The sequence below is a fragment of the Pundamilia nyererei genome, unplaced genomic scaffold, assembly GCF_000239375.1.
Source record: "Pundamilia nyererei isolate P.nyererei 1_Seehausen unplaced genomic scaffold, PunNye1.0 scaffold00028, whole genome shotgun sequence".
NCBI classification, from domain to species: Eukaryota; Metazoa; Chordata; class Actinopteri; order Cichliformes; family Cichlidae; genus Pundamilia; species Pundamilia nyererei.
The window spans coordinates 355,238-382,310 of NW_005187429.1; the positions used below are offsets into that span (position 1 = coordinate 355,238).

Consider the following 27,073-nt stretch of genomic DNA (forward strand, 5'->3'; position numbering starts at 1 on the left):
GGGTTGAAGTTTTTTTGTTTTGTCTCAATCTTATATATTGTGATTAGTGAAAAGTGAGAGACTGTTCAAAAGATACTAGCTGTAGTTAGTTACCAGCTCTTCTGGTGAACATATTAAACTTAATAATTTATTGTTCATTGCTGTCAATGAAGATTCACTACAAAGAAATGCGAATCGAATCGAATTATTTGCCTTTGGGGTTTTCGGATATATTTCAAGGACGGACTGCCCGGTGCTGCACTATTTACTGTCCGACAAGACAAGTTGACGCCAAGCTAATACCTTAAATTAATTTTCCAGTGTTATTATTTTACATGGAGAGCGTGGAACATGAAGATACCAAAACAAATGCTCCTTCAGTTATCGACCGATATTACACATGTTGGTACAGAGCCGGTAAATAACGTCCATTTGAATGTGTCTCATCTATACTTGCTAAGTAGCTAAGCTAAGTGAGCTAACGTTAGGTGAACTTAAGTGTTCAGGGGGAGATGGCGTTAACCTTTAGTTTTAGTCTGAATAGATGGTTTGTTTGTTTTTTTGCTTTTAATGTCACGAACACCTTTTTTCATTTTTTGTTTTTAGACATGAAGGGAAAGCCATGTGAGGACCATTGCATCTTACAACATTCAAACAGGTAACAGGAGATTGACCAAGTGACCATGAGTCACACCAATTGCTATGATTCACTGTATGTTAATGGCCCTTTTGTATGTTTGATTTGGCTAAGATTTTACGCTGGATGCTCTTCCTGACGCATGAGAGAAGACAGGTGGTGAATTAGGGAGTGAGAATAGCCATGAAAAAGATGAAGAGTGGAAAAGAAGTTGGTCCAGAAGACATACCTGTGGAGGCATGGAATTGTCTTGGACTAAGATTTGTTTGGCAAGATCTTAGAAAGTCAGAGAATACCTGAGGAATACAGAAGACGTGTATTGGTACAGATTTTCAAGAACAAGTGTGAGCTTTAGTTACTGCAGAGGGGTAAAGTTGATGAGCCATACCATGAAGATATGGGAAAGATTTATTGAAGCTATGTTAAAAAGAGAGGAAGTACGCTAAGAAAGAGCACTACAGTTACAAATATGCTTTGAGAGGGATGAAGGAGTACAGGGAAGGTCAGAAGGAATTGGATCAAGAAAAAGAATGTGATACAGTGCCAAGAGATGAAGTGCGGTACTACATGAGGAAATCAGGGGTAGGAGAGAAGTATGTGAGAGTGGTGCAGAACATGTACGAGGACCGGGAGACAACAGTGAGGTGTTTGGTAGGACTCGCAGATGAGTTCAAGATAGCAGTGGCATGACATCACCACTCTGAGCCCCTTCCTTGTTTGCAGTGGTAATGGACAGGTTCACAGATGAGGTCAGCCAGGGGTCTCTGTGGAGTGATGTTTGCAGACAACATTGTGCTCTATAGGGCGCAGGTGAAAGAGAACCTGATAAGGTAGACATACGCATTGGTGAGAAGAGGGATGAAAGTCAGTTGAAGCGAGACTTGATATATGTGTGTGAATGAAAGTGAAGACAGATGGAAAGATGAACATGCAAGGAGTAGAGGTAGTGACAGTAGAAGAGTATAAATACCTGGTGTCAAAAGCAACAGACAGCACAAAAAAGAGGTGAAGAAGAGAGTGCAAGCGGGGTGGAGATGAATGTCAGAGGTGATTTGTGGCAGAGTGATAGCAGCAAGAGTGAAAGGGAATATTTTTCTGATCGTAGTGAGACCTACTATGATGTATGGTTGGAGACAGTGGCTTTGACAAAAAGACAGGAAGCTCTGAGCTGGAGGTGTTAAGATTTTCATTGGGAGTGACCTGAATAGACAAGATTAGAAATGAGTTCATTGGAGGGACAGTTCAAGTTGAGTGGTTTGAAGAAACCCCTAAAGGGAACAGCTAAAAGAAGAACAGCAGCTTAATGTATTTTGTAGGCCTGATCATGACTAAGTGGAAGTTTTCTCAGGAAAGAAATTGAGAAAATGGGGAACAATAATAATTTGATTCTACATTACACTGTATTAGTTACACAACGTAGTCCCTGCTCGGTATGAGTGATTTATATCACTTCTACATCAGTATGTCGCTAGAGAAATATAGATTTTAAAAGGAGCTTGATAGATTCTTAAAAGAATGTTTTTCTTGGCAGAATATGTGTCATCACTTTAGCAGAGACTCACCCAATTCTACAAAACGGACGCACAATCAAAAGCATCAATTACCAGATCAGTAATGGCTGCAGTCGGCTGGAAAATAAAGTCTCTGGGAAGTCCAAGCGGGTAAGTTAATAAAGCTCTGGATTTTGGTCTGTGTGCTACATTTATCCTAACATTCCTTTTTTGGCCTGTACGACAGGGGGGACAGTTCCTTACTGATTTTGCACCGTTATGCAGGATAACATGTACAGATGAAACAGAGTACACAATCTACAGGTAAGAGTCTGTCTTTGACTGTTAAAATATATATTTATCTTCCACATGCTCATACATCTTCATCACTGGCTGTTTTAGCTGCATTCGGGGCCGTCTTCTGGAAGTCAATGAGAACATTTTAGAAACTCCGAATCTCTTGCTGGAAAAGGTAAAACCTACATTTTTACCTTACACATGTAAATGTAAAGTACATTACATGTCATCTTTAACATGTCACCATCTGCATACTACTACTGCGTACTGTACCTTTTTTTTCTGTTAAACACCCTTACATGAGTAGTTGACATTAATTTAGCATACCTGATGGTGACACGGCTTCATATGCCTATGAGGAGATTAGATAACACTAGTAAAGGTTCATAAACACATGTAACAATGCTTGGTTTGTCAAATCTCTACAGCCGTCCACTGAAGGATACATCGCCGTCATCCTGCCAAAGTTTGAAGAGAGCAAGAGCATCACAGAAAATCTTCTAAACAGAGACGAGTTTGAGAACATCGTCTCCAAACGCAGCTCTGCCCAGTCCCAACCATCTTGACAGTTCCCCACATTCCTGCCTTATTCAAGCCCGTTCTATTGTGGGAGAGTTTCTTTCCCTCATGCACTTAAAAGTTAGCAGAAGACTGAAAGGCTTTTGTTTATAATGAAGCACTGTGTATCTAGGTTATTCTATATTTTTCCTTTTTTTTTTTTTTTTAAAGTGTTTAACATTTTAAGGATCCAAGAAGCAGTCAGATTTCAAGTAATTTGTCTATGCTTGGATTTGCCAATTTGATAAATATAAGGAACTAGTAGAACGCATGAACAGTGGCTTTTATTTTCTTGTTACATACTAATCATGAGTTTGAAGTATTTCTGTCGAATATAAAGAAAGACAAACAATAATTTAAGAAAAATATTGTTTATTTTTTTGTGTCACTTTTATTAACCTTTGAATCGTCAAAAGAAACGGTGGTCCAAAACTAGATACGATTTCGTCACATCTCTAGCGACACTACGTTACCCAGCAGTCTTAGCTGCTCTCACACTGTACAGTGATTCTCTAAAGCTTCCTGTGTGGTTATACATTTCATTCATTCTAACTCCCTCTCCTAGTACCAAAGTGATTACCTCGGGATACATATGCTTCAAGTACCAAGTAATATATACCATTTAATACATAATGGTCTGTTAGGCAGCTTCACAATGATAGTCTTCATAACAAGTACACTTCAAGGTTCCACTTTACACGTGTGCCAGTTCAAACTTGTTTCATTTCTTTGAGAGAAAGTATGCCATGTAGACTGGTTCGTATAATTCTCAGGACAATATAAACAGAGGTTCGATCAAGTCGAGAAACCCGGCTGAAATAAAAGTGTCTCCATTAACACTGGAGGACTATGTTTTATATTTTATAACAGTAAGAAGACGCAAGAACAATCGTATTTGGCATTTGTTTTGTTTTTTTGTTTTTTTGCATTTTCCTACTAGCATGGCACGTGGGGAATGTCGTACAATAATGGCTATTAGACATCCATTGCATGTTATGTAGTGTGGTCAGCTTGTAAAACCTAACGTAAATGAGGTGCTCAATATAATGCAAGTGATCGTGGTGTACTGCTGTGGCGCACATTACAAAGAAAGTGTCACATTACAAGGCTGTGACCACAGGAGACTCAAACACGGGGGTTTGGTAATGATGGCGTCATGCATTGTGGATCTTAATTTTACTTTTTTTTTTTTTTTACATAACTTGTGCAACACAATTACAGAACACCACAAAACACAGAGGCTTGTCACACAGAGGCACATGGTGAAGATAGATGTATGGCTGAGCTGAGCATCAAGTGGAGTTCTCTCCTGACTTTTAATTAGTTTATTAATTCAGAAGCAAGAAAAAATATTTTAAAAAATAAATAAAAATAATAAAATCAGGTTTGTGACAGGCCTCACTTTTTTTGAAAACTTTTTTTTGTGTGTGTGTAGTAATAACTCCATCTTGTGGACTGGGGTGGAACTGGTGCTTCAGGTAAAACGCTACCTTGGATTAAATCAACCTCAGTGGGAAAGAGAGCATAGACTTGCTTTTCCTTTTTTTTTTCTTGTGCAAACATCATCCAGGCAGGAAATGCAAATTCCGATTGAGCCAAGTCAACCATCTTTACCAGACTAGTACTGAATGATGGATGGGGGTGGGGACTGGGGCTATTTCTAAGATCATATTTTCTCCAGAGAGGTGAGGTCAGCTATGTGCTGCTTTATCGGGAAGAGTGGACAAAGGAAGAGATTGCCTGGGATTATTTGCTCTCAAGGAGGTTGAGACCAGCCATGTGCTGCTCCAAAGATTTAACGCCAAATCCGTTGCTGTTCTTGGTGTTGAGAGCTCCTTCCTCTTTGACAGGTGTGGATGCGTCTTGCCTTTCTCTCCAATCCTGCGGGGAACTGAGGCTGTTCCTCTCCGACTTGTACTGAAAGTAAATGACACAGGAGAGTAAAAGTGAAAAAACAAACAAACGGCAAAATACAATGGCTCGTTTCTAACTGTTTATACACACAAGGCTGGCATAATCAATATTTTTATATGAAATATTGATTGCTTGTACTGGAGTCAGTTCTTTTTATGTTGCTGTGTTTATGTTATTAAAAAAAAACCCAAAAAAACTACATCACCAAGCTTTTTTTTTTTCAGATATTAGTTATGGAAATCTATACCATCTCTGGATGCAACTTTAAAGCGTCTTGAGGCAACTGTTTTATAAATAAAACTGAATTTAATTGAACTCACTACCTAGCCGGTAACATAGCACTCCTTCACGCGCTGGTGTAGATGCGGTCACTTGTGGCTCTCGAAAATCATGATGTGTTGAACTTAAAGCCCAAAGAGTGGCTTCGAGTAAAAAGCTGCCAATGCCAGCTGCAGCTTTCTGCTTACAGTCTACGGTTTGATCTTGTGAATGTGCTTCAGTGGCAATCAGTCCAACAACTGACACCTTTTAGCTTCAACAAGGATTTCAGCTCAAAATCGCAGACACTTAGCAACTCACTGGAGACTTTTTTGATAGGCAGCAAAAAAAGGAGGCAAAGATATTGACCATCCCCTGCAAAACATAGCTATAAATGAACACAGGCGCTGCTGTATATCTGCTGCGTGCTAAAAATAAAAGGTACATGTTTGCAAGTGTCAGCGTGCTGTGATGTTTGCATATGTATCTGGATAATAAGATCTCCAAGCTTTTTCTATACTTTCGTATATATGTTCAAGCTGCCTGTCAATAAAGTGTCCAGGTCAGTGGATGTCACCTTTCTATTGAGCTTGTTACAGCATGGCAGGAGGGAGAGGACCACACTCAGGATGCTCCTGGTTGCCTGAATGAATGAGTCCACCTGAAAGCACAGACGTAAAATAATACATCACTAAGAGTCCACGCATAGAGATTCACTGCAGCAGCAGCACTAAACTACACTGACCCTGTAATTTAACGTTTCCTCATCCATGTCCTACCAACCCCCGTAAGACAGGCTCTCTCTACCGTTCGAGATAAATGATACGGTCGATGTGAAGGTAAAGAGATATAGAGGCGGGAGCCAATACATATAAAAGAGGCACTAATTAATCAGCCTTGAGCATGCTATTCTTCATCGTGTCCTTTTGATTCCAAACCAGCGCCTTTATTACAAGGTGAGCAAAGGCAGCTCATCCCCGTCCAAGGTGCTCATTAATTCCTCATAGACATTCATTAACCCAGCATCCTGCGTTAGATGTTCGTATTACTCAAAGATAACTGAAAGATTATTCTGAAGCCAGTAATGAACACAATTAGTCATGCCCTATTGTGTGTTCAGCGCTTTAATGATACCCATTGGTTGTTGGGGTGATAGTTGTGATAGTGTCAGAGCTTCTTCGGTCCTTCAGTGGAAACACTCTTTATCTGCTTTGTTCGATCTCTGTGATATTACTTATTTAACGTCCACCAAACCGAACAGACTTCAGGCAAAAATAAGTAATTGGTTTTCTTTTTTTCCTAATAAAGAGTGCAGACACTAACAAGAAGAGAGATAAAAACACAGACAGGTGTAGTATGGTTACCTTCTGGAAGGTGGCAGCCTTGCCCTGTACAGGAGTCTTAGCCCCCATCTGCAGCTGTTGGCACAAAGCCAGCAGCTTCTCCATTTCTGTCATCACCACAGTCTTTTCCTCATCAACCAACTGGAACAGAGAGAGGTACACACAGAGGGAGGGTGGGATGTCTTTCAGAACAGAAGACACTGTTTTATAACGGCACTTCGCTGGGAGAGTTAATATGTGCAGACGTTGATAGATTTACTGAACGAGATTCACAGGGCTCGTGGTCAAATACAAATTAAGCATCGGGAAAAGGAGAAGTGGATTAAAGAAAAAGACGTTTTTAAAAAAAAAAAAGGGCTGCTTGATGTAATCCATCAGCAACAGCCATGATCTGCTGCTTAAGTCTGTTATCCATCCGAGTTAATCCCCAGATCGTAGTCTACACAGATACATGCCACCAATGACCCAAGACCTCAATCCCTTGTCATTCATGCCCAGCAACAACATATAAAACCTCTTAAACCTTAGTAAGAAAAAAAATGCTTAATCTCATCTGCATAATTAGAGCTACACAGATGTGCTTTGTGTGTTTGGTGCCAAAGAACTACAGGAGTGGAGGGTGAGACGGAGGGACTCCATTAGCACCAGTTTGTTTGATGTAATTAATCAGAAAGCATGAAGGAAGCTGAAGAGCCGGGCCTCCTGATTATGAATTGCTCCTGGGCGGTCGCAGTCAACCCACCTCCCCCTCCGCTCTCACCCCCCTCTGCCCATTCACATGTGCGCAAACACACGCAGCCTCGGACACACGGCGGTGACAAATGGCAGTCGTTAAAGGCTGTCAAAAGGAGCCATTTAATTAAACTTGGAGGACCTGAGGAAGAAGTTTGTTGAGAGCTAAAAGGAAGGAAAGCACCAAGGCTACTTTTGTTGAAACTGGAGTCTGAGAGGAGGACAAGAGGATGGTGAAAGTGTGTGACAGCCTTAATTTCCTGCTCTCGCTGTGTGATTTATAAGCCAGACCTGGCACCGTGGCATGCCACAACGTGTGATACGGGTGTGTATTAGTATCAGAGGGTGTGTGTGTGTGTGTGTGCACAGAGTTGGTTAGTATCTCCCCATTTTCAGGAGAAAATAAACAATTCTTTCATTATAGCTTTGCTATAACAATCTCCTTAGCTCTGTCTTACTACGCTGCAGCCAATCACATGCTACAAGTCAAGCAGGAAAATACTGTGCATAAAGTGAACTTCTCTCCTGGTTCATACTCAACTGTATTCATTTTATTTCTACTTGGAAAAAAAACCCTTTTGTTCTTTATATTAGATTTCTTTATAAATGCTACTGTAGAAAAAAAACATTATTTGGAATTGCATTATATGAATCGTTGTGCTTTGGTGTGTTCAAGATAGATTAATTGCATGGGAATATACCTGAGAGGAAAAAGTGCGGAGAGATGAGCACAGCTGGAGCCCCTCTTCAGAAAGAACCTTAAAAGTAGTTCAGAAAAGAGACAAAAATCAAACAACTTGCACACACACACAGAAGAAAAACTAAAGCTCTCTTAACTAAAAAGAAGCCTAGTCAGTAAATACTATGATTTTTCTTGGCTCTTCTTATCAGTGTGCCTTCCCGTCTCTTTCCCCTCTCGCTCCTCTTCCTCGCTTATCTCCCCTGCTCAACACAAATTGAATAAATCCTGTCTGACATTTCGGTCCCTGATTCTACAAATGACTGTACATTACTGGCAAAGATCCCAGTTCAATAGGAAACACTCGTACGCACAAACCTTGTTACACCATGTGCCAGAAATGGCCGGGAATCTGCCACGCTATATTCCCACTGCACTCATAAATCCCCGTAATGCCCGGTGAAATCTGCATTTCAGGGTCGTGAATGAAGGGATCCTTGCATTTACTAACCTATCGATCTGCGAGCTTCAGCGTGTATCAGGTGGAACTGGACGATAGATGCGTTCATTTACAACTTCAATAAAATAGAAGGAAAACAAACAGAGCAAGCTTAATGAAAAATACCTCAGCTTGATGAAAAAGATCTAGCGTTGTTTTCAACAGTCCCTCCCCTCTGTGGATCAATCATGCAGGAAATAATAAAGAGAAGCTCGGATTAGAAATATGCACAAGGGCAAACATCTTCCAAAGCAATCAACTCTGTTTAGAAAATATCTGTGAAAATACAGTACCGTGCAGAAGTCTTGAGACAAGCCACATTTCTTTAGAATTTGCTTCAAATGACTGAAATGTTCTTGTAAGTTTTTAAAGCTGGTCTTGAGCAATAGTTCTCCAGACCTTCTGAAGGTCTCTAAAAGTTGGTTTTTTGGACATTGGCTGCTTTTTCACTCATTTCCAGTCCAGTCCTTGTACCGGACCATTTTCAGTACAATGTTTTTGCTGTTTATTTGTTAATGGACGTTACACTTTATGAATCATTTAAGCATAAAAAGTCACCTAAATCAAGCGATGAACCAGTGTTGCATCTGCACATAACTGACAACTTAGCAAATTGTGTTTTTGGACACTTTGTTACTAGCAGCCTGTTGGAAAATTAAAAAAAAAAAAAAGTTCCCATTTATAAGTCGAATCCAGAAAAAAACCCGTCAAAGATAACACAGTCTGACAGGCATGAAATAGCCTTTTTTGCACCAAGAGAAGAAATAGCACGGCTAAAAAAAAAAAATACTATCTACAGCAGATGAAAAGTAGCTCAAAGTCTTGTCTTTAAGAAATGGGAACAAAACACAACCCAAGACCTGAGATGCATCTGGACCTTGTTCTTGGTGGAAGTGTGTCTGTCAAGGCAATCCTTCAAGAAGGGAAAGTGGGATAAAAGACTGAGGTGTGCTAAATTACACAAGACCTCAATTGAAAAATGAGTGACAACGGGTCTTATAGTGTGGTAAATGGCAAATGGATTGGTTCTTATATAGTGCTTTTCTACTTTACTAGAGCACTCAAAGTACTTTATATAACATTCACCCATTCACCTCCATTCATATGGCACTTTTTTCTATGCCTAAGTACTTTCTAACTTTCACGCTGCAATGAATGCATTTGGAGAACAACCTGGGATTCAGCATCGTGCTCAAACTCCTGAGCTACAGCCACCCCAAGAGAGTGATGAATCAAAATTTGAATCTATTGGCTCGAATCACTGTCGATATGTACAGAGGAAGTCAGAAGAGAGCTACAACACTGAATGTCTACATTCATCTGTAAAAACACTGCTGTTGTTGGGTTTGGGGATCTTCTTAAAACACTAAGATCAATGATTAATGGTCTTTGATCAGTCACTTGGATAAATGACGAAACATTTCTCCCACTGAAAACGCTACGTCCAGATGAACAGAATCAACCTTTTGGGAGTTATGAACACAGTTCACGTTTTTGCAGTAGCATTTGGGAAGTGTCTGAGTGGCTTCAGTTTCATTTTTCAGCACGATAATGATCACAGACACATTTTCCTAGCAAAATATAAAGAGTGGTGGCTTAAGACTTTTGCTCTGTATGTCTCTTAAGAGATTAACGGGGATGATTAAGGGCATTGACAACACTGAGCTTTAAAATAATATCAAAAAAATTTGTGTGCATGTGTCAGTGTGATACTAGAAGGCTACCTGGTGAACAGGTACATGTTGTAGGCCATACTGGCGAGGCTCTGGCTCTGCCGGACAATTTCATGCTCCTGGTCCTCCCACTTTTCCACCTCTGTGTCTACATCTGACGACAGAAGACGAAGTTCCAGACCCAGCTTGGCCATACTTGTCTGCTCCTGGGCACGCAGAAGCGCAAAAGGAAAAAATAAATAAATAAAAAATGTAAAAACCACACAAATCTTTTTGATGAAGTGTAATTGATGTCTTTTTAAAAGTGTATATTAGCCAGCATGGTACTTTTCACTTGTTTACACACTCGGAAAGCCTGTAATCAGCATAATCCTGCTTTCTGTGGCGGTACAGCGTGTGAAAAAGTGCTGCCCAACAAAATTGCAGCACATTACCATACAAACTCGATCAATTCTTCAAGAGAGTGACACAATGTTTCCTAGAGATGAATATACTGCTGCCAAAAGACGGTACAAGATGAGACGTGATGTATTGTGCTGAAAGCCCGAGGATTTGGTGGTGTGTGCGCTACCTCTGCATCCAACTTGACAGCCTTGGCAGTCTTCATGTTCGCCAAGTGCTTCTGTGGAGAAAAAGAGAGCGGTATTAATCAGAGGATTACAAACGTTTGTATCATTGAGACATTTATGAGGACGAATGGTGTGACACTCACCCCAGGTCTAGGAAGTGACAAATAAGGCCTTTTGTCTCCTAGGAAGAAAGAGTTATTGTTGTTATAAGGACAGCGTGTAAAAGTACTTGGATCTAACTTTCAAACAAATACGTGCACACAGACTTCTGCGCAGCACACGTGAATACACTCGAGTATCTACTTTCTGTCTCTGCGTGTGTGACCGAGTGTGCAAACAGCAGAGCTCGTCAGAGCGGTTGTCCATGACTCGGACACTTCTGGTTATTGGCACAATAATAAATAGAGAAAGTGTAAAGAGGTGGAATGAATACAGGGATGTTCAATGGCATTGATGTTACTCCTTTGATAGAAAGCTTCCCACGGTCTGTGATGACTAATTTTGAAAAGATACATTCATACTGCCTGCCTTAAGTTTTATTAATACAGCTGAAAATTTCAAGAAGAAAATGATTCATCAAGGTTTCTCATAGAAGTGGATCTTCTTTTCTTTCCTTTCTTTTTTTTGTCCCCCCCCCAAAGTTAAGACACCACAGATGGCACATTGACCTCTACTCCCTTGCCCTTTATAACTCACCCATACTTGTACTCTCCTTTTACCACAACTCACCTGAATGGACACAGACAACCAATGAAGTGATTTCAACTGACCTCGCCTGCCTTCAAAGACGTCGTTGATCTCTCTCAGCAGCAGAGCCATGTCACAGAGCTGCGACTCCCAGGCCTCGCAGAACACTTCCAGGTTCTCCTTTGCAATTTTACTAGATGGGTGGAGAGCCAGCGTCTGGGCTGCTGAGATGATCTGAGCAGAAGAGTGAACAATTCTGATACATTCTACATTCATACATATGCTGCTGTTGATCTAAAATGTAAACCAAGTGCCTGTGAATGAAGCTCATAAATTGAGCTTGTATAACTGTTAAGTATTTAAGGACTTATCATCATAAAATGGGTTCAGGCAGCTAAGTACTGTTCAGCATGAGTCACGCTGAAGCGGTTTCACACATATGTAGCAATTTATATCTACACTTCTGGTCCTGACATCAAACTGACGTACGATGTTCGAAAAATTTGACAAATATGAAACATGACCACCAGCGCACTTATTCACCACCTCCCTTCCCCCAATGTCCATCCTCTACAGTGTAGTATTTAATAGCCAATTACCCTCTGGGCCACCCCCGCATTACTCTGGGTGCAGAGAGAGAGAGAGAGAGAGATATCACCACTACCACCCTCATGCCGCACGGTTATTGATTGGCTGACCTTTGAACTTAGGAGCGGAGTCATTACTGCGGAGTCATGTGGGGCCTGACATTAGCGCTGCAAGGCGGGAACATTCTACATTGCCGGATAATTACGGGCATGGATGGTTTCTAAGAGCAAACATAATTAGATCTGGGATGAGGGACTAAGTGGACAGCATGTTCTCAGCCAAGGACTGAAGATGTGGGAGGAAGACGGAGGAGATGGGAAGTTAAGCGTCTACTTTTCCTCCGTATTAAGAAGACTATTACCCATGTTTGATTTTTACACCTGAACCACAGAATGACCAGTTTGACTTAATAGACACACAATTAAAGTGCTGAATGGAACGACCCGTATCTGCAGTTTAATTAAGTCAACTTTTATTACTTACCAGACTCTTTACTCCCATCTACTGCTATTTACACATTCGGTCAAGGGCGTATATTAATAGTGCTGAATTTAATAAAGTAATTATTTATACGGATAATGTTTAGACAGAATGTGTTACCTGTGGACCAATGACATGGAAGGTCTCCTCAGCGTGTATGCAGGTGATCTCTAATGGCTCTGTGCCCGACACATGGCACAACAGCCGACACGTCTGGAGTGAAACAGAGATGGAAAATAAAGCTTCTGACACAAAGCATACATGAGGCAATCCCTAAAAAGAGCAGTATGTATACCCCCAGCACAAAAAGTCCACAGCTCTAAATTAAGAATGTGCAATTCTTTTTTTAAAATACTTGACATGTTTGTGTGAAGATTGTGACGATCCAGTTTTGCCCTCTCCCACAATGGTAAACAATCCTTCCAAAAAATTCCTGGCTGCAAATCTGAATCAGCTCCACTTCCATTTAATCACTTCTATTTGGACCAATCTCTTAAAATGAGGCCAACCTGGTGAAGTTTTCATGCAAATCTGTCCTTAATGTTTTTTGAGTAATTGGTAACAAACCTGTCAGATCACATGACCTTGTTGGCAGAGGAACATGCTAACGGCATGACACTCGGCGGCAAAAACGCAATCATTTGGCCAAATGATTAAAATTATAGACAAATGTCTTGCATAAACTACCCTTTGTGCTCAAGCATTGTGGAATCTCACCTATTAGAAACAAAATCCCTTCCATTTTCACCAATCATCCACTCAGTCATCTTCTGAGCACCTCAATGATCAGTATTGTTTTTGATTTTTAACATTTTAAAACATTTTTTTTCTTTTTTAATGCGCTATTTTAAATTTTTTTATTTTATGAGTATGTTTTCCTAAAAAGGCGCAGTGATTACTGTGACATCAGAAGGTAATGAACCAGATAAATGCAAACATTACTACTGATTTCCATCCACAGATTCAAGTAGCCGTCACCCTCCTACTAGTTCCTCTGCTCCCTGTGCCCCTGATCCCACCTACCTCCACCAGCTGCTCCTTCTGCTCAGTGAGCGTGCGCGAATACTCTGCCACTTCCTCCAGGTTTCCCTCGGCGCCTGCTGCTTTGAGAGCCCGCAGAGGCAGCTGCTCCCCATGAACTTTCAGCAAATCTGAGGCTCGGCCCACCGCAACCTTGTGGAGCTGACGGAGTCAACAAAGGTTAAATAAAAGAGCTTTTAAAAAAAGGCACAAATGAGAATGATCATTTGAAGAGAAACGGGGACAAAAAAACCAAACAAAAAAAAGGTAAGAAGAGCAGAGGTGACACAGGCAGCAGCAGGTGGGCTGAGGTGCTGGGAAAATAAAAGCGAGGAAAGCAGCTACAGAGGCACCACCAGCAAGTCAGAGGCATTTCAGTCATGTCCGATTCTGTAACCGGGAACATCTTTTCACAGTCAGCAACAGACTGCTGCTCACCTCACGTCTGAGGTCGCTGACACTCTGGGACGTCTTCAGGATGGCCACCTCCATGTCCTTTGTGGCCTCTTTGGCGTGGACAGACTGCTGCTCCGATGACAGAAGAAGAGGAGAATAAAACATGAGACACCGTGTGCTTTTACATGCTCCATCCATTAGATAAACATGCAGCAGAAGACTAACACGAACACAAATTTACATGAGTATGAGATATGACTGGAAAAAGAGAGGAATTGAATGCATTAGCAGCACAGGTTTTGATATTTTAATTACATTTGTGGCTCATCATATCCTGGATATGAGGAGAGAAGAAGGCATTAGAGCGCATGATTCAGTGCAATATGAATAAAAAGATTCAAAGCAATTACATAATTGAAGTAATTCACTGCAATTTCTCCAAATTTCAGACAGAAATGCTGCTAAATGTGCTACAACAACACTGAAAAGCACAAATTAAAGATCCTAGAGTATTTGCACATCTTTCTCAGCAGTTTGAAAACATTGCAGTGTTCCAGTCCCCACACGACCTTCAGCTGCAAAGGCTTGATGAGGCAGTACTGTACAGTTTTGCAGCAGTAGCATCTCTGTGTACTCCGAGTACACTGGAAAAAAAAAAGTTTACAACTAGAAACTGCAACATAATGACTTGCGTTTCGCAAGTCCATCAATTCTGAAGGCCAAGGAGACACCGCTGAATGAGGAGGAACACAACATTTTCTTTCACAGCTCAATGAGCCTCGGTAAAAACAGTGATTCAGGTGGGTTATTATGCTATGTTGTTCCAGGAGAGATGTGTGAAAAGAAACTGAGGAGGCAAGGTGAATGAGTAAGTGAGTTTGTAGGAGGAGGGGGGCCTAATGTTAATGTGTGTGGGTCTGCCTGTATGAGTTTCTGTCTGCGGAGCTGTGTTTAAACAGCCACACTGCATGCTGCGCAGAGATAAGCACAAGATTGTTCCCACTTGAGGATACATTTATCAAAGCCTGACTATTATGTTCTTTAACAATTTCTTAATATTTAAATTTTTCAAATCTATTACATTTTGACTTCAGAATTTATCTGAGGTCACTGTGGTGGTTTAAATGTGCTTGTTTTGTCTGACTAATAGACTAAAAACAAATGCAGTGAATGTTCATACAGTACTGGCTCCAAGGAGCCAGACTGCTTTTGTAAAATGGTATTAAGCAATAGTTCTTCAAGCTTTCTGAAGTTTTTCTTTTGACATGGGCTGTTTAAAACTCATTTTCCGTCCAGTCCTTGTGCCTGACCATTTTTTTGTTTGTTAAGTCAAGAGGCCTATCAATCATTCAAACATAAAAAGGGATCAAACTACGCTTAGCAGACAACTTAGCAAAGAATCAAAGTTAAAATGCATCATCAGAGACTGTTAGTAAAAGCCAGTCACCAAAACACATCATTTGTTCCCCAAAAAAATATTTCTGGACCAACCTAAAGAGCTATTAACGGAAAACTCTGCATCTCTCATAATTGTGTGCAGTGTCTCTTTAAAAAAAAAAAAAGAGGAAATTGTGTGGAGGATTGGAGAAGTGTCGGGTTTTAAAAATAAAAATTAGATGAACAGTGTCTGCAGGTCAAGCAATAGGAAAAAAAACCCCACCGACACAGAACCTGTTAGTGGTAAGGTGATCTTTTCATCAGCACTGTTGGTCAAAGCCTTATCAGAATTGGTCTGAGGTTTGCCAAATTACACAAGAACTTAACTGAAAATCAGTAGCAACTGGTCTGAAGTTAGGAGAAAGGTGCAACAGTAATCGTCTACAACCATCTGCAAAAGCTCCGTCTGTCTACAATGAATCTGATTTGATCCACCATGTAATAGCATCTGGAAAACATCATCGGTGCAGTAAAAGCATACTTAGATAGGAAAACACAGAAAGCAGCACTATCAGTCATGGATTCACCTCTCCAGAGTCTGTACCGCAACATTTTTTAAGCATCTTGGGATGTGATCATGATGACAGAGAACAGAACTAATGGCAGCCAACATCCAAAGAAAAGCTTTGAATGTTCCTCAAGTAGCCTCGACGTCTATTCCCGAAGACTATTTCAACAAATTACAAGAAAGCTGCCTAAGAGAGTTCAGAACAAAAGTCGTCATGCCAAATATTGATATTCAGGCTTATTAGAATTGTTCTCGCCTTATATTCTGCATTTCCATATATGTTTGCAGATGTTTTTTTAATTACTGCACCCATTTCCTATTTTCCTAGCAAAATATAAAGAAATTAGGGCTGCTCAAGTCTTCTGTGCAGTCCTGTATATGATAAACAGCAGTCTTAAAAGGATCAGAATAAATACATATTGTATTTTCTTTGCAATAACTCAACATCAGCATCTATAGCTCCTACTCTTTGCATCTTTTTAACCTACCAATACCTGAAGCCTCTTACAGAATACTTGAAATGTGCAATTCCCTTGGATTCTTATTCTATTTATCCCTTTGTATACTCTGTATTTATATGTGTATATATGGTATATTTCTGCTCACATTCTGTAACTTCTGTCGGTGCTGTGCTATTGGAAACCGAATTTCCCGGAGGAACCCACCCGAGGGATTAATAAAGTTTTATCTAATCGAATCTGATAAGAACTTGTGGATAGTCTTTATACAGAAATGTATGGTCTTTTTTTATGAATATTCCTGTGTCTCTGTGTACATCTGTGAAAGCCTGTCTGCATGTGCCAACATACCGCCTCAACCCAGGCGTGTACCAGCTGCTGGGTGTCCTGGCGCGCCAGCTGGCACAGTCCAAGGATGGCCTGACGCTGCTCATGACTGGTGTAGGCCGAATCAGTGAAGTCCTCTGTCCGCTCGACCAGAGCCTCCAGCTGGCTGGACATGCTCTGCGGTGACAAGGAGTATAGGTTCTCCCGCAGGCACTCCACGCCGGACTGCAGAAGGCAGGGTGGGGGGAAAGTTGGGAATTGCGGTGAATTGAAGGAACATTTGGAAAGTAGATGAGAAGAGATTAAAAGCAGCCGGGACGATCATTAAAAGCAATAAGCATCTCAGGCCTTTTCATTAAAATACTTTCCTCTTTCTTTTATCTCAGTGGAAAAAACCCCTCCTTAAAAATGTTTTTACAAGTATTCGTTTGTTTCATCTGCACATCAGCGCACACGGAGGAGAGAGAAGATTAGTAAGCATGAGGTAGGTTTACTGGTGATTCACTCAACCGTATGAGCCAAATTACTAAATGAGTAGGTCTGCTCCTCTGTGTTGATTGTTTGAGTCACATCTGAAGCTACAGCAAACACCGTGAATGCAACAAATGCCAATTGTGCGACCACAAATCAACACTCCAAAAATCGGATGATGAGTAACTGCTGTGACGCTTAAATAGCGCTTTGCATTAACAAAAGAGGATCACTACTTAACTTCACGGGCTAACACACGTCAGCGTCATTAATCTGAAGCCTTCACCATGACTCGTGCGAAGTGTAATCTCTAAACCTACCTTAAATTCCTTGATGCCATTGTAGATGCTGGCAGGAAGGATCCTGTTCTCCCCACAGCTCCGTGCTTCAGTGACAATCTCGATGACCTGCTCCAGGGCACAGCGCATTCGGTGGAACACGGCGTCTTTGTTGATCCGCGCCGACTCACAGTCTGGGTGCCTCAGGCAAGTCTTTGGTAGGGATAAGATGTGAAATGTCAAACCTACACCCTGTCGTGCTCTTCTGAACTTCTGTCATTTTTCATGTTTTTCAACCACAGATAGTATTTTTCTTTTATGATGATGTGACTTTGGTTGGTGTTAATAATAAAGCCAAAGTGGGCCAAAAATCTTGAGTCTTGAGAAACCCGAGAAGGCTTTAAATCTTTAAGGCGAACAGAATTTATAAACCTTGCCTCGAGGCCCAGTGTTGGTGGGCCGGCGGTTTACCTTGGAGGCTGTGAGGAGCATCATGGTGCACTTCTCCAGCACTGCTCTAGCTGCTGCCATCCGGGCTTTCTTCTTCTCATCCTTCAAGTCCTGCAGCGCAAACGCACACACACACCAGATGGCTTTGGGTGGCTTTACTTAAGTTACGGCGTCTTAGAACTCTCAGGGTGAGCAAGGGACATGAAGCATCAAAGCTATTCAACAAATCTTTCATGCTGTGTGAAGGGACGCCCAAACGAAACACAGATCCGTTTCCAAGTTACACACATGAAACTTAATAGGTGAGCTGTCATCTATCAAAAAGAGATGCTACCGGAATAGAAAAGAACATACACTGTGGATGACCTGCCGCATCTTCTTTGTGTACTCCGCTCAGAAATAGGCAGCTTGAATTATGTAGATACTGGATTTGGAAAAGGCAGCTGAATCAACTCCTTTCTGGGCACTTCGCCATAGATTACAAAGACGGTGTGATTATCTGTCATTATTTTTGCCTCTGTGCTCGCCTGGTCTCAATAGATGAAGATGGTAGATTTTCTAAAGCAATGTGTGCGCGTGTGAGTGTTTGAGCTGGAGTTGACACTCACACACACACACACACAAAACAGGGTGGCAAATGAGGGGAGAGAGCATTAACAGCAACGAGGAGCGTTGGAGAGAGACGTGACGTGTGTGTCAAAACACGAGACCTGATGAAATTCAGAAAGAGGGATGGTCGATCCTCCCCTCCCTGTAGAGATATCGCAGCCGTTGCACTTTGCATCAACTTCTGCAGGCAAAGCGCTTTAGCTGCAGAGGCTGGATGTATGGATCAAAATAGGATTAGCACTCTCTGACAGTACAAAGTTAGCTGCCTGAAGTTGGACTGTTTTTGAAGCTTTGAGCAAAAGTTTTGTCTTGCAAATTTGGATAGCTGATAAACTGCAAAGAGAAAGGACTGCTAAAAGCACAGCTCAGACTCGTGTTGCAAACTGTATTTGAGAGATGTGAGTCATAACTGACCAGTGCATTTCTTTTATGGATTGAGACATTGGTTGGGAGAATAAATAGACACTGAAAGAGATGAAGAAACTTGATGGAAACAAAAGAAACCAGAGGAAGCCTTGTTACTCTGTAATTGTTTGATTTGCTGGGGAGTGTAAATATTTGACACGTGTGTTATTGATTTGTTCTGAGTTTGCCGGCACATTCACAGTGTAGGTACATGAGGTTTTAAAGTGCAATTTCATCGCCTGCTTTCACATTCAGAAAATCACGTTTACGAAATCAATGTTTGCAAGATTAGGCCGATATGAATAAACAAACATGTTTTTCAGTGTTGCAGAATTGAAAAGACTTCGGATACAAATTTGCAAGCGTTTTCATTTAATGAGGGATTTTTTTTTTTTTAAGTAAACTGAGGATTTTTATCCTCTTCAAGCAAAAAGAACCAGATTGTGTTTCTTAAGATGCCACTCACATTCTGTCTGTCTCCCGTCAGGTGAGCAAACTCCACCATCTCGTTGCCAAACTGGCTGAAAATCTGAACAAATTCCTGGAAGGTGCTGACTCTTTCCAGATGATCGAGCGTTACCAGAACCTGAAAGCAGGAAGAACATCAGAGTAGCACTGGAAATGGCCACATAGTTTGGTATCATAGGCATTATAAAACCTGGTCGTTGCTTTTGGGTTAGAAAGATGAAGCCACTGTGGAAGTGCTTTAAACCTGGATTCTACTTGAAGGCCACCGAATGGTGACCGGTTTTACAAACACATGTCACACTCTGAACGCGTGACAATCATGGGTGACAGTTTAGGATCAAGTAAATAAGGACTCTGTCAAAAGGCCGAGAGGCAGGTCTGCAATCATTTGGCAACCACCAGTTGTGAACAGTGTTTATTACGTCAAGCAATAATTTTCATCCACGACCACTTTTTATGAAAAAACAAGACGATCACTTAATAAAAACAAATGCACGAGCTCAGACGCAATGTTGAAGTGTCCTGACACTTTCATCAATGAATAAAAACAAGATGAAAATGTTCTGAAAAGACAATTTCCAATCAGAACTACGTTTGGATTGAAGGTGATCTAATCAGATGTAATCCCCTTCGTGCAGTAAGGTCAGACGCACACATTTAATCTGCTGTTGACAAACAGGGTGCGAAGGAGCCAAGCTCCTTGTTTGTCACCCACCATGTGGAGCAACTCTCACGGTAAAAACACAAAACTAAAAATAAATAGAATTCGGAGGCTTAAATTATGACTAAACCTAAATGTAATTTTAGTCAAAAGACTAAAGCTAAAGCAAAACCAAAAACAGCTGTCAAAATTAACACCAGTTATGAAGGAAAAACAAATATTCCCCGAATAGTTGGTGAATGGTTGCTGAGGCAGTCGTGTGGAAAATGAGTGCCAAAGTCGGAGTCATGCAGGTTGGCTAGGACCTGCCTGTAAGGAAAAATAAGAAGTCCCCAGTCAGTTAGCAAATAACTTTGGTTGCTAGCATATTGATGTGGAAGAAATGGACTTCTCTACAAACACTGTCCAGCTACCCTCTGAGCTGCAGTGAAACTTCATGGTTAAAAAGGTGCAACTTTTATTTTTGAAGATGAAACCTCTCCATTTCCGATGCGTGTCCCACTTGCAGACAAACACGAAAAAACTACAGGAAACCACGGCAATCTGGTAGCAACCAAAGCAGTCACTAGGATGTCTTTGGTGTAGCACTTTCTTTTCAACTAATTTCATCCAGCAATAGCCACAAACCTTCAGGATCCACTGCCAGCAATGCCAATAATTACCAGTTGGAGAATAAAAATGTTTCCCATAACAACTGGTGGTATCATACGCAATGGCCAACGATTGAGCAATGAGTGCAAGACATCATACGAGAAACCTGAATTGAAGTTTGAGGGAAAGAATGCCTTGACATGACCTCTGTTAGCAAGTTCCTCGTGACTTTGTGGACCCAGTCACTCATTTTGGGTCATATTGAACAAAAAATTAAGTCTATTTTCAAATCTTAGTCAGTGGATACCGGAAGATTATCCATGGTAAGCTCATTGGCTATTGACAAGTGATTCCCAGTTAGCCAATGAGCAAGCTATTTCACACTCCTTCCAGTCGGGTTTTTGAAACCAAATTGGCAACATTTAAAATGATCTCTGTGCTTCAGAAAACGGTAAAAAAAAAAAATTCATGGCAGCGACATTCATCTTTTATACTGTCTATGTTGATGAGAATATTAGTAGGGAGACTAAAAACATGATTTGCCATACTAGAGTAAATATACACTTTTATTTCTGTCAACTTCATCCTGCCGTTTGTTGCATTGACAGTTCAATGTGATAGAAGTGTATTAGCAGTATCTTTTTTACATTGATTTGCATTACATTTATGCTAGCCAATGAGGCCATGCTAGCATACCGAGCATAAGCAGCTTTTATCCATGCCATGTAAAGAGGAGGAAGAGGTATAATTGCGTTTGCCAATAATGGAGAGCAGGGGGCTGTCGACTGTCTGTCGAAACGAGGCTAACCAGTCATGATTAGGGCCCATTTCCATTCTTGACTCATTCTACAGAGCTACATCTGTATCACATTGTCTGGCTAAGAGCATAGCCAGGTACGACAGAGAGAGACAGTCTCTGGTTCTGCGTTTTTATGTGGTTGCTAAATGTGCTGTTTCCCTTCAATTACCTCCAGAGCACTTCTTCAGAGAGCCAGTGCTTATCTGTTAGGACATAAAGGACTCAGGATGGAGTTTGCTAGTGTGTGCGCGTGCGCACGTGCATGTGTGTGTATTTCTGTGTGGACCAAAACGTGTAGAAGATAAACAAAGCAAGCGAACCCATTCATGTGGTTATATGGCTATGGCTCACGTCCGTTATGACTCACCTTGTTGCGTGATGTGATTATCTGTTTGATGACGATGCGGTCGGCCAGCACCAGGACTTTGGTGACAGAAGAGAGGAGCAATCGAGCAGCCTTCACCATCGCTGTCCTATCACTGAACACTGTGACACGTCCATCCAACTGGGACGGCAAGGCCGAGCCAACATCTGTCAGCTGGGCTATGACATCACCTGTGAGGGACAGCGTGGGTCATCAAGCCACAATGGTAGAACTTTAAACCATCTGAGATGATACACTGTTTGACATTACTTCACCTGCAGATAAAGATGAATGCTATATTAACGGTTATGAGTGTTCTTTTTTATTCTCATCCAAAAAAAGCCTAATTGTATGTTAAAATAAAAGTAGTTTCACTAAACTTAATCTCTGAGATCAAACACAGCTTCACACATGAAAATTAAATATAGTTTGTTTTTTTGACATCAGTTCTTTATAAGCTTGTGTATATTTTAATTATACCAACAGAGGTTTTTTTGCTATCCACCATCTGTTTTAGAGGGGGGTTGTTTCTACACCTCGCCAAATACGTGAGCTGGAAACAAAGAGAAAACAGGTTATTTTGAAATGATCTATTGGCCGAGAAGCAGGGGGGGGGGAAGAAGAAAAAAAAAAGTTGTGCTCGGTACAAGTATGCTTTTTAAATGCTTTTAATGTGTTTATGTTATGTAAGAAGTCCAGTTCTAGTTGGGCTATATCCAGCAGGGACATTTTTTGGACTTTTTAACTCTGTTTATAAAAACTGAAAAATCAGATTAGGCAGTGAAAGGTCAAGTCACACGGCCCAAAAGCTCACTTTGAAGAGGCCATGGAAACTTGGTTGGCCCTGAACACTTTCTGACTTGGTGTCAGGCTATCCAAAAAGGATCTTATCCTATTTGTGGAGTCAGGCGCAGAACATGCTGCAGGGTTTACATATCCCATCTGGCCTGGAAGTACTCAGAAGGATTTGCAGGATGTGGCAGGAAGAAACACCTCTAGGGCTATTTTTCTGTTGCCTTCTGTCACTGAGATCTGGACCCAGATAGGGGGAAGAAATTGGACGGATGGCCAGTCAATTGATCATGGCCTGTTAGTTATGACACTGTTATGTTGCTCCAGTGTGTCACTCTTCACCTCTGGCAGTAAAGTCTTGGACAGACTGGAACTTAGCACATTAGCATGTCTGCTATTACAACACAGCCCCCAACTTACTGGTATGCTTCCAATGTGACTTGTTTTAAGAGTTAAAAAAAAAGTAGTTAGTTCAGATAATACTAATACATAATGCTCCAAACCCCCCACCCCACCCCCCAACCAGAAAATAATAATTGCTCATGTCACTAATAAATGAAGGAAACAACTGAGAAACTTTATTCCAGCCTATGGTTCAGTAAGTGTTATTATCTTTATAGACCACATACAACGGACCTGATGTTGTACCCAACTTTATTACAGTTGCACAATGGTTAAAAGATTGCCGGCATCACACACCGCATTGCCGGCTCCTTTAGATGATCAGACAACTATTTAGACAGATATGGCTAACAACACAAAAAGGACTCACAGCAGTGTTTCTCTTCGGCTGGGCGGTTGGTCTGTGCTTATGAGAAAGCTGCGAGCAGCTATACCAGAGGTCAAGCAATCAGCCAGTTCCGAATGGGCACACTTTGGAACAGACTGTGCACTAGAACTACCCCCAAAAGGGAAGAATGTAGAGTTATACAGAGCAGGCTGAAAACCCATTACCAAAATATCCTCTATCAAGAGGAAAATGTACAGAGTTAAGAAATCCCAGCAAGAGTTCAGAGTTCAGAAAGGAAAGGGAAGGGGATAGGTCGCTAGCAAGTGCTGCAGCTTAGCTGTCCATTATGTTTGGCTGGTCCTTTAAAAGAAGCTGCAGTGAGGAACTGATTGCATCCGACAGGCTGCTTTTCAGTGCCAGCTCTGCTAACCAGTTAAAACATTTGAGGCCCGCCTCACAAAGAATGCTGCACAACCCCCCTGTGACCACGACCAGGGTAGATAACAGAGGCCTGATCCAACTCTCGCCTCTCCATTAGCAGAATATAAATTGTGCCCAGCACAGATTTTCATAATCTTGAGTTGAAATCAAACCTATCCTACTGAGCCTTTACGTGTCAAATCTATCTGTTCATGTACAAAGCAGTTTTGCCCAACACAAAAAGTTGTGTGAATGAATTCTGCTTTTGTTTCCTGAATCATCGACTCTTTATTGATAAGTGAAAACCAGACGGTGTAGTCTGTTGTATGCTGGTATATTGCCTGACTCTATGGATGGCAATGGATCAGGCACATTACACTTAGAATCTTATATAATCCCACTTTCAACTACATAACAACTTTCAAAATTAATATGTACCCCACCACCTCAGTTGTACTGTGTGTAGTGCAGGCTAGTGCAAGTGATAACAACTATCTAAACTAAGGGTTGTGAGAACATTTGGAATCTGACATCTGACAGGAAGCCAGAGAGTGTATAGGTGCCAACATTGCTGTAGCCGTGTTTCTGTGTCATTCATATGTCATATGCTACTTAGATAAAACATTTTGATAGTTTACTTTACGCAAATTCATTCTCATCCTGATCCCAGCTACCCTTCTTTGACATCTTGGGAAGAAAGGGAAAGGCAGAAATCAGGGAAATGTGAGAATGACACTAAGAAACTGAGTGAAACTGACAGAGACAGAGATCCAGCACAGATTGCCTTCACTGACCTGCCTCATTGGATCCCTGCGACGCGCCGATGATGGGTAGCATCTAATTAAACTAGTGCTTTCAGCCTGCTTTTATTTCATTCATTACAGCGCACACAAGGCTGAAGCCTGCCTGATTAAACTCTCCCTGCGGCTAGGTATTAGAGAAATGTCAATCCTTCACTAACTAGCCCTTCTTTCTCCCAGAGACTTTAACAAAATCTAAGAGAAAAGACCTTTTTTATCATCCCTCAAGATGCCTCCATTATTTTTTTTTAAATAGTCAGAGACTAGGAAAAAAAAGGGGGGAAAGTTTTTTTAATCAGGGAACAATTGTACCGACTGTCAGTATAAGTATGAGGGAAAACTGTGAAAACACCTCCCTGAGAGGAAAGCAAGAACTGGAATAAATTAGTCACAGTGGGCAAGCAACACACACGCACACACAGGTGCACACATACACTTTACTTGGTTTTACCTCAGCGCACGCAGCTTCACAAACACACACACACACACACACTTTCTCATCAGTCTATTCTCCTCCTCCCACCAGCGCTCTCTTTGTTTGAGTTTTAGCCGTCTTTACAAATCAGCACTGTGAGAGGATTAAAGCTACACAAGCTGGTTCCCACAACATAAACCTATTATCACGGTGTTGAGGCTAAATTCTTATCCGCTGCGATATTGTTTCCGGTTTGCTCTGTAGAAGGCTAAATGAGGTCCTTGTTTTGTCTGATAAGATTGCAAGAGTTGGCAGAGATGAAGAAAAGTTACACTTGCAAGTGATAACAACTATCTAAACTAAGGGTTGTGAGAACATTTGGACTGACAGGAAGCCAGAGAGTCTATATTTTTAGACAGGATCTTAAAAAGGCAATACAAAGGGAAGTGCTAAAAACAGTGGGAAAAGCAAATCTCTCACAAAAACATCACCTTGTCTTTTCCATCTTCAGTTAGAGCTAACAGTTCGCTCTTTCTTGTCTTTTAACACTGGTGGCTACTTTTTTGACCTCCTCCTAGCATCTCTCATCAAACCCCAGGTACAGGTTTCAGTGTCAACAGATATGTTATGCATTTCTAGCTTAGTCATAAAGAAAGAAATAAAAAGACCGTAGCCTTGCAATGAGCAGGAAGAAAAAAATTAATAAATGAAAATGAGACTGGCAGCCTGTCCAGGGTGTACCTTGCCTTTTGCCCTATGATAGCTGGGATAGCCCCCGACCCTGATAAACATAAGCAGAAGAGGACGGATGGATGGAGAAAAAAAATGAGGGGTTTCCTGGTGGGTGGTAACCTGTCTTCAAACAACTGTCTGTCAGACAGACTGGTTAAGGTTTACAAACAAATGCCATTTAATTGCCAACACGTTGCAATCAGTCTGAGCTGAGGAACACGACTCGTCTGCAACCCGTCTCCTTACTACAGGAGACTCAAATCAACTTTTTCTTGGTATATTCCTACATAAAACAATAGCTGCAGATTGCGTAAGTCAGCAACTATGTCACTATTTCTGGAGGAATTTCTGTTTCAGATGTATGAGAATCAAACTGGACTCTGAATGTAAGTAATTAATGTGAATTTCTGTGTATGTAGACAGCAACAGATTTTCAAAAGATGCTACCAGACTTACAGTTTGTGCTGATTTATCACCGTAAACTGCTGTATTATAGAAAACCGACTGCATGTAACACAACCCAAACTGATACCAGACTGATAACAGACTAGCTGCGCCTGGCTGCGAGTGGTCGCAAACTTCGATCCTCTTTTCAAAGCCAATACTTTAAATGGCAAAGAGATTACAAGCTGGGGCGGTAACAAAATATTGACCATGTGCTATAGTGTCCAACCAGCATCTCAATAATGAGATGGAGGTTAAAGCAGGTTTAAATAGCATGCATATGAAATTTGCCGAAAACATCCAAACAAATCTGCTCCGATCTGCTCAGGGTTATGAAGAAATGGTTTGCACTGCATCCCGGGAGAGAGGGCAACTATTAAATGCTCAACTCAACTCCAGGACCTCATGAGCATGTTTTAGAACTTGGGCTGAAACCCTGAAATGTTCAGCATAATAACTTTATCAGAAAAATCCCATTAGGGTATCCAATATTATATAATCTGTAGTATTGCTACTACTACTAATACCACTAATCTTAATATAATATAATGTATGTTTGTATGTCTGTGCCTTAACATAAGACACATTACATAGAATGTTTCATCCATAATAATTAAACTTCCAAGGACACCAGGATTATCCACATCGATATAGCTTTTGGGAAGAATATTTACAGAACACTTAGATCTTTACAAATGTAGAAATGTTAGTAGAGAATCTCTCTTTAGAGATGCAGCCGTGGAGAGAAATCAACACAGAAAAGGTCAATTAATATAAATCGATGGGAAAATATGATTGGTTCTTCAAACAGGTTATAAATATGTATCTGCATAACAAAGAAACTATCAATTTCTGTTTGAGGTGCTGAATATTAGGGGAACTACAACCCTTTTAATCTCACCAACAGCCTGCTGCATAAAGTCTCCTATTTCCTTCTATCAGAATCCATTATGCAGTGCTTCCCAAGCCCACATACACACATTAATTCCCTCACTCTACACAGCACCCTTGGGTGCAGCAGCACTTTTTCATATTTTACTTCCAACCTAATAACGGCAATGTGTTTAGAGCACTCTGGAGGTCCTCTGGTGTAATACTGTTTGACAGCCAGGCTG

At 41.1% G+C, this 27,073-nt stretch overlaps 2 protein-coding genes across 2 annotated transcripts in view; one reads left to right on the forward strand and one right to left on the reverse strand.

Moving 5' to 3' along the window:
• Positions 1-227: 227 nt before the first annotated feature.
• abitram (actin binding transcription modulator) lies at positions 228-3,300 on the forward strand. Its single transcript, XM_005728283.2, has 6 exons — positions 228-396; positions 586-637; positions 2,148-2,277; positions 2,354-2,430; positions 2,509-2,578; positions 2,832-3,300. Exons 1-6 carry the CDS (start codon positions 315-317, stop codon positions 2,967-2,969), a joined length of 549 nt encoding a protein of 182 aa, XP_005728340.1. The 5' UTR covers positions 228-314; the 3' UTR covers positions 2,970-3,300.
• An 841-nt stretch (positions 3,301-4,141) lies between these two features.
• ctnnal1 (catenin (cadherin-associated protein), alpha-like 1) overlaps positions 4,142-27,073 on the reverse strand; it is a 53,657-nt gene continuing 30,725 nt past the window's right edge. Inside the window, exons 3-19 of the mRNA XM_005728284.2 lie at positions 21,629-21,816; positions 19,209-19,328; positions 17,750-17,839; positions 17,321-17,491; positions 16,554-16,754; positions 13,842-13,928; positions 13,407-13,565; positions 12,504-12,596; positions 11,399-11,549; positions 10,772-10,809; positions 10,631-10,681; positions 10,111-10,265; positions 8,513-8,561; positions 7,910-7,966; positions 6,498-6,617; positions 5,711-5,794; positions 4,142-4,878 (exon numbers count right to left, since the gene is read on the reverse strand). Coding sequence (XP_005728341.1) covers positions 4,708-4,878; positions 5,711-5,794; positions 6,498-6,617; positions 7,910-7,966; positions 8,513-8,561; positions 10,111-10,265; positions 10,631-10,681; positions 10,772-10,809; positions 11,399-11,549; positions 12,504-12,596; positions 13,407-13,565; positions 13,842-13,928; positions 16,554-16,754; positions 17,321-17,491; positions 17,750-17,839; positions 19,209-19,328; positions 21,629-21,816 — 1,985 coding nt within the window. The 3' untranslated portion in view covers positions 4,142-4,707. The remainder of the gene's footprint in view (positions 4,879-5,710; positions 5,795-6,497; positions 6,618-7,909; positions 7,967-8,512; positions 8,562-10,110; positions 10,266-10,630; positions 10,682-10,771; positions 10,810-11,398; positions 11,550-12,503; positions 12,597-13,406; positions 13,566-13,841; positions 13,929-16,553; positions 16,755-17,320; positions 17,492-17,749; positions 17,840-19,208; positions 19,329-21,628; positions 21,817-27,073) is intronic.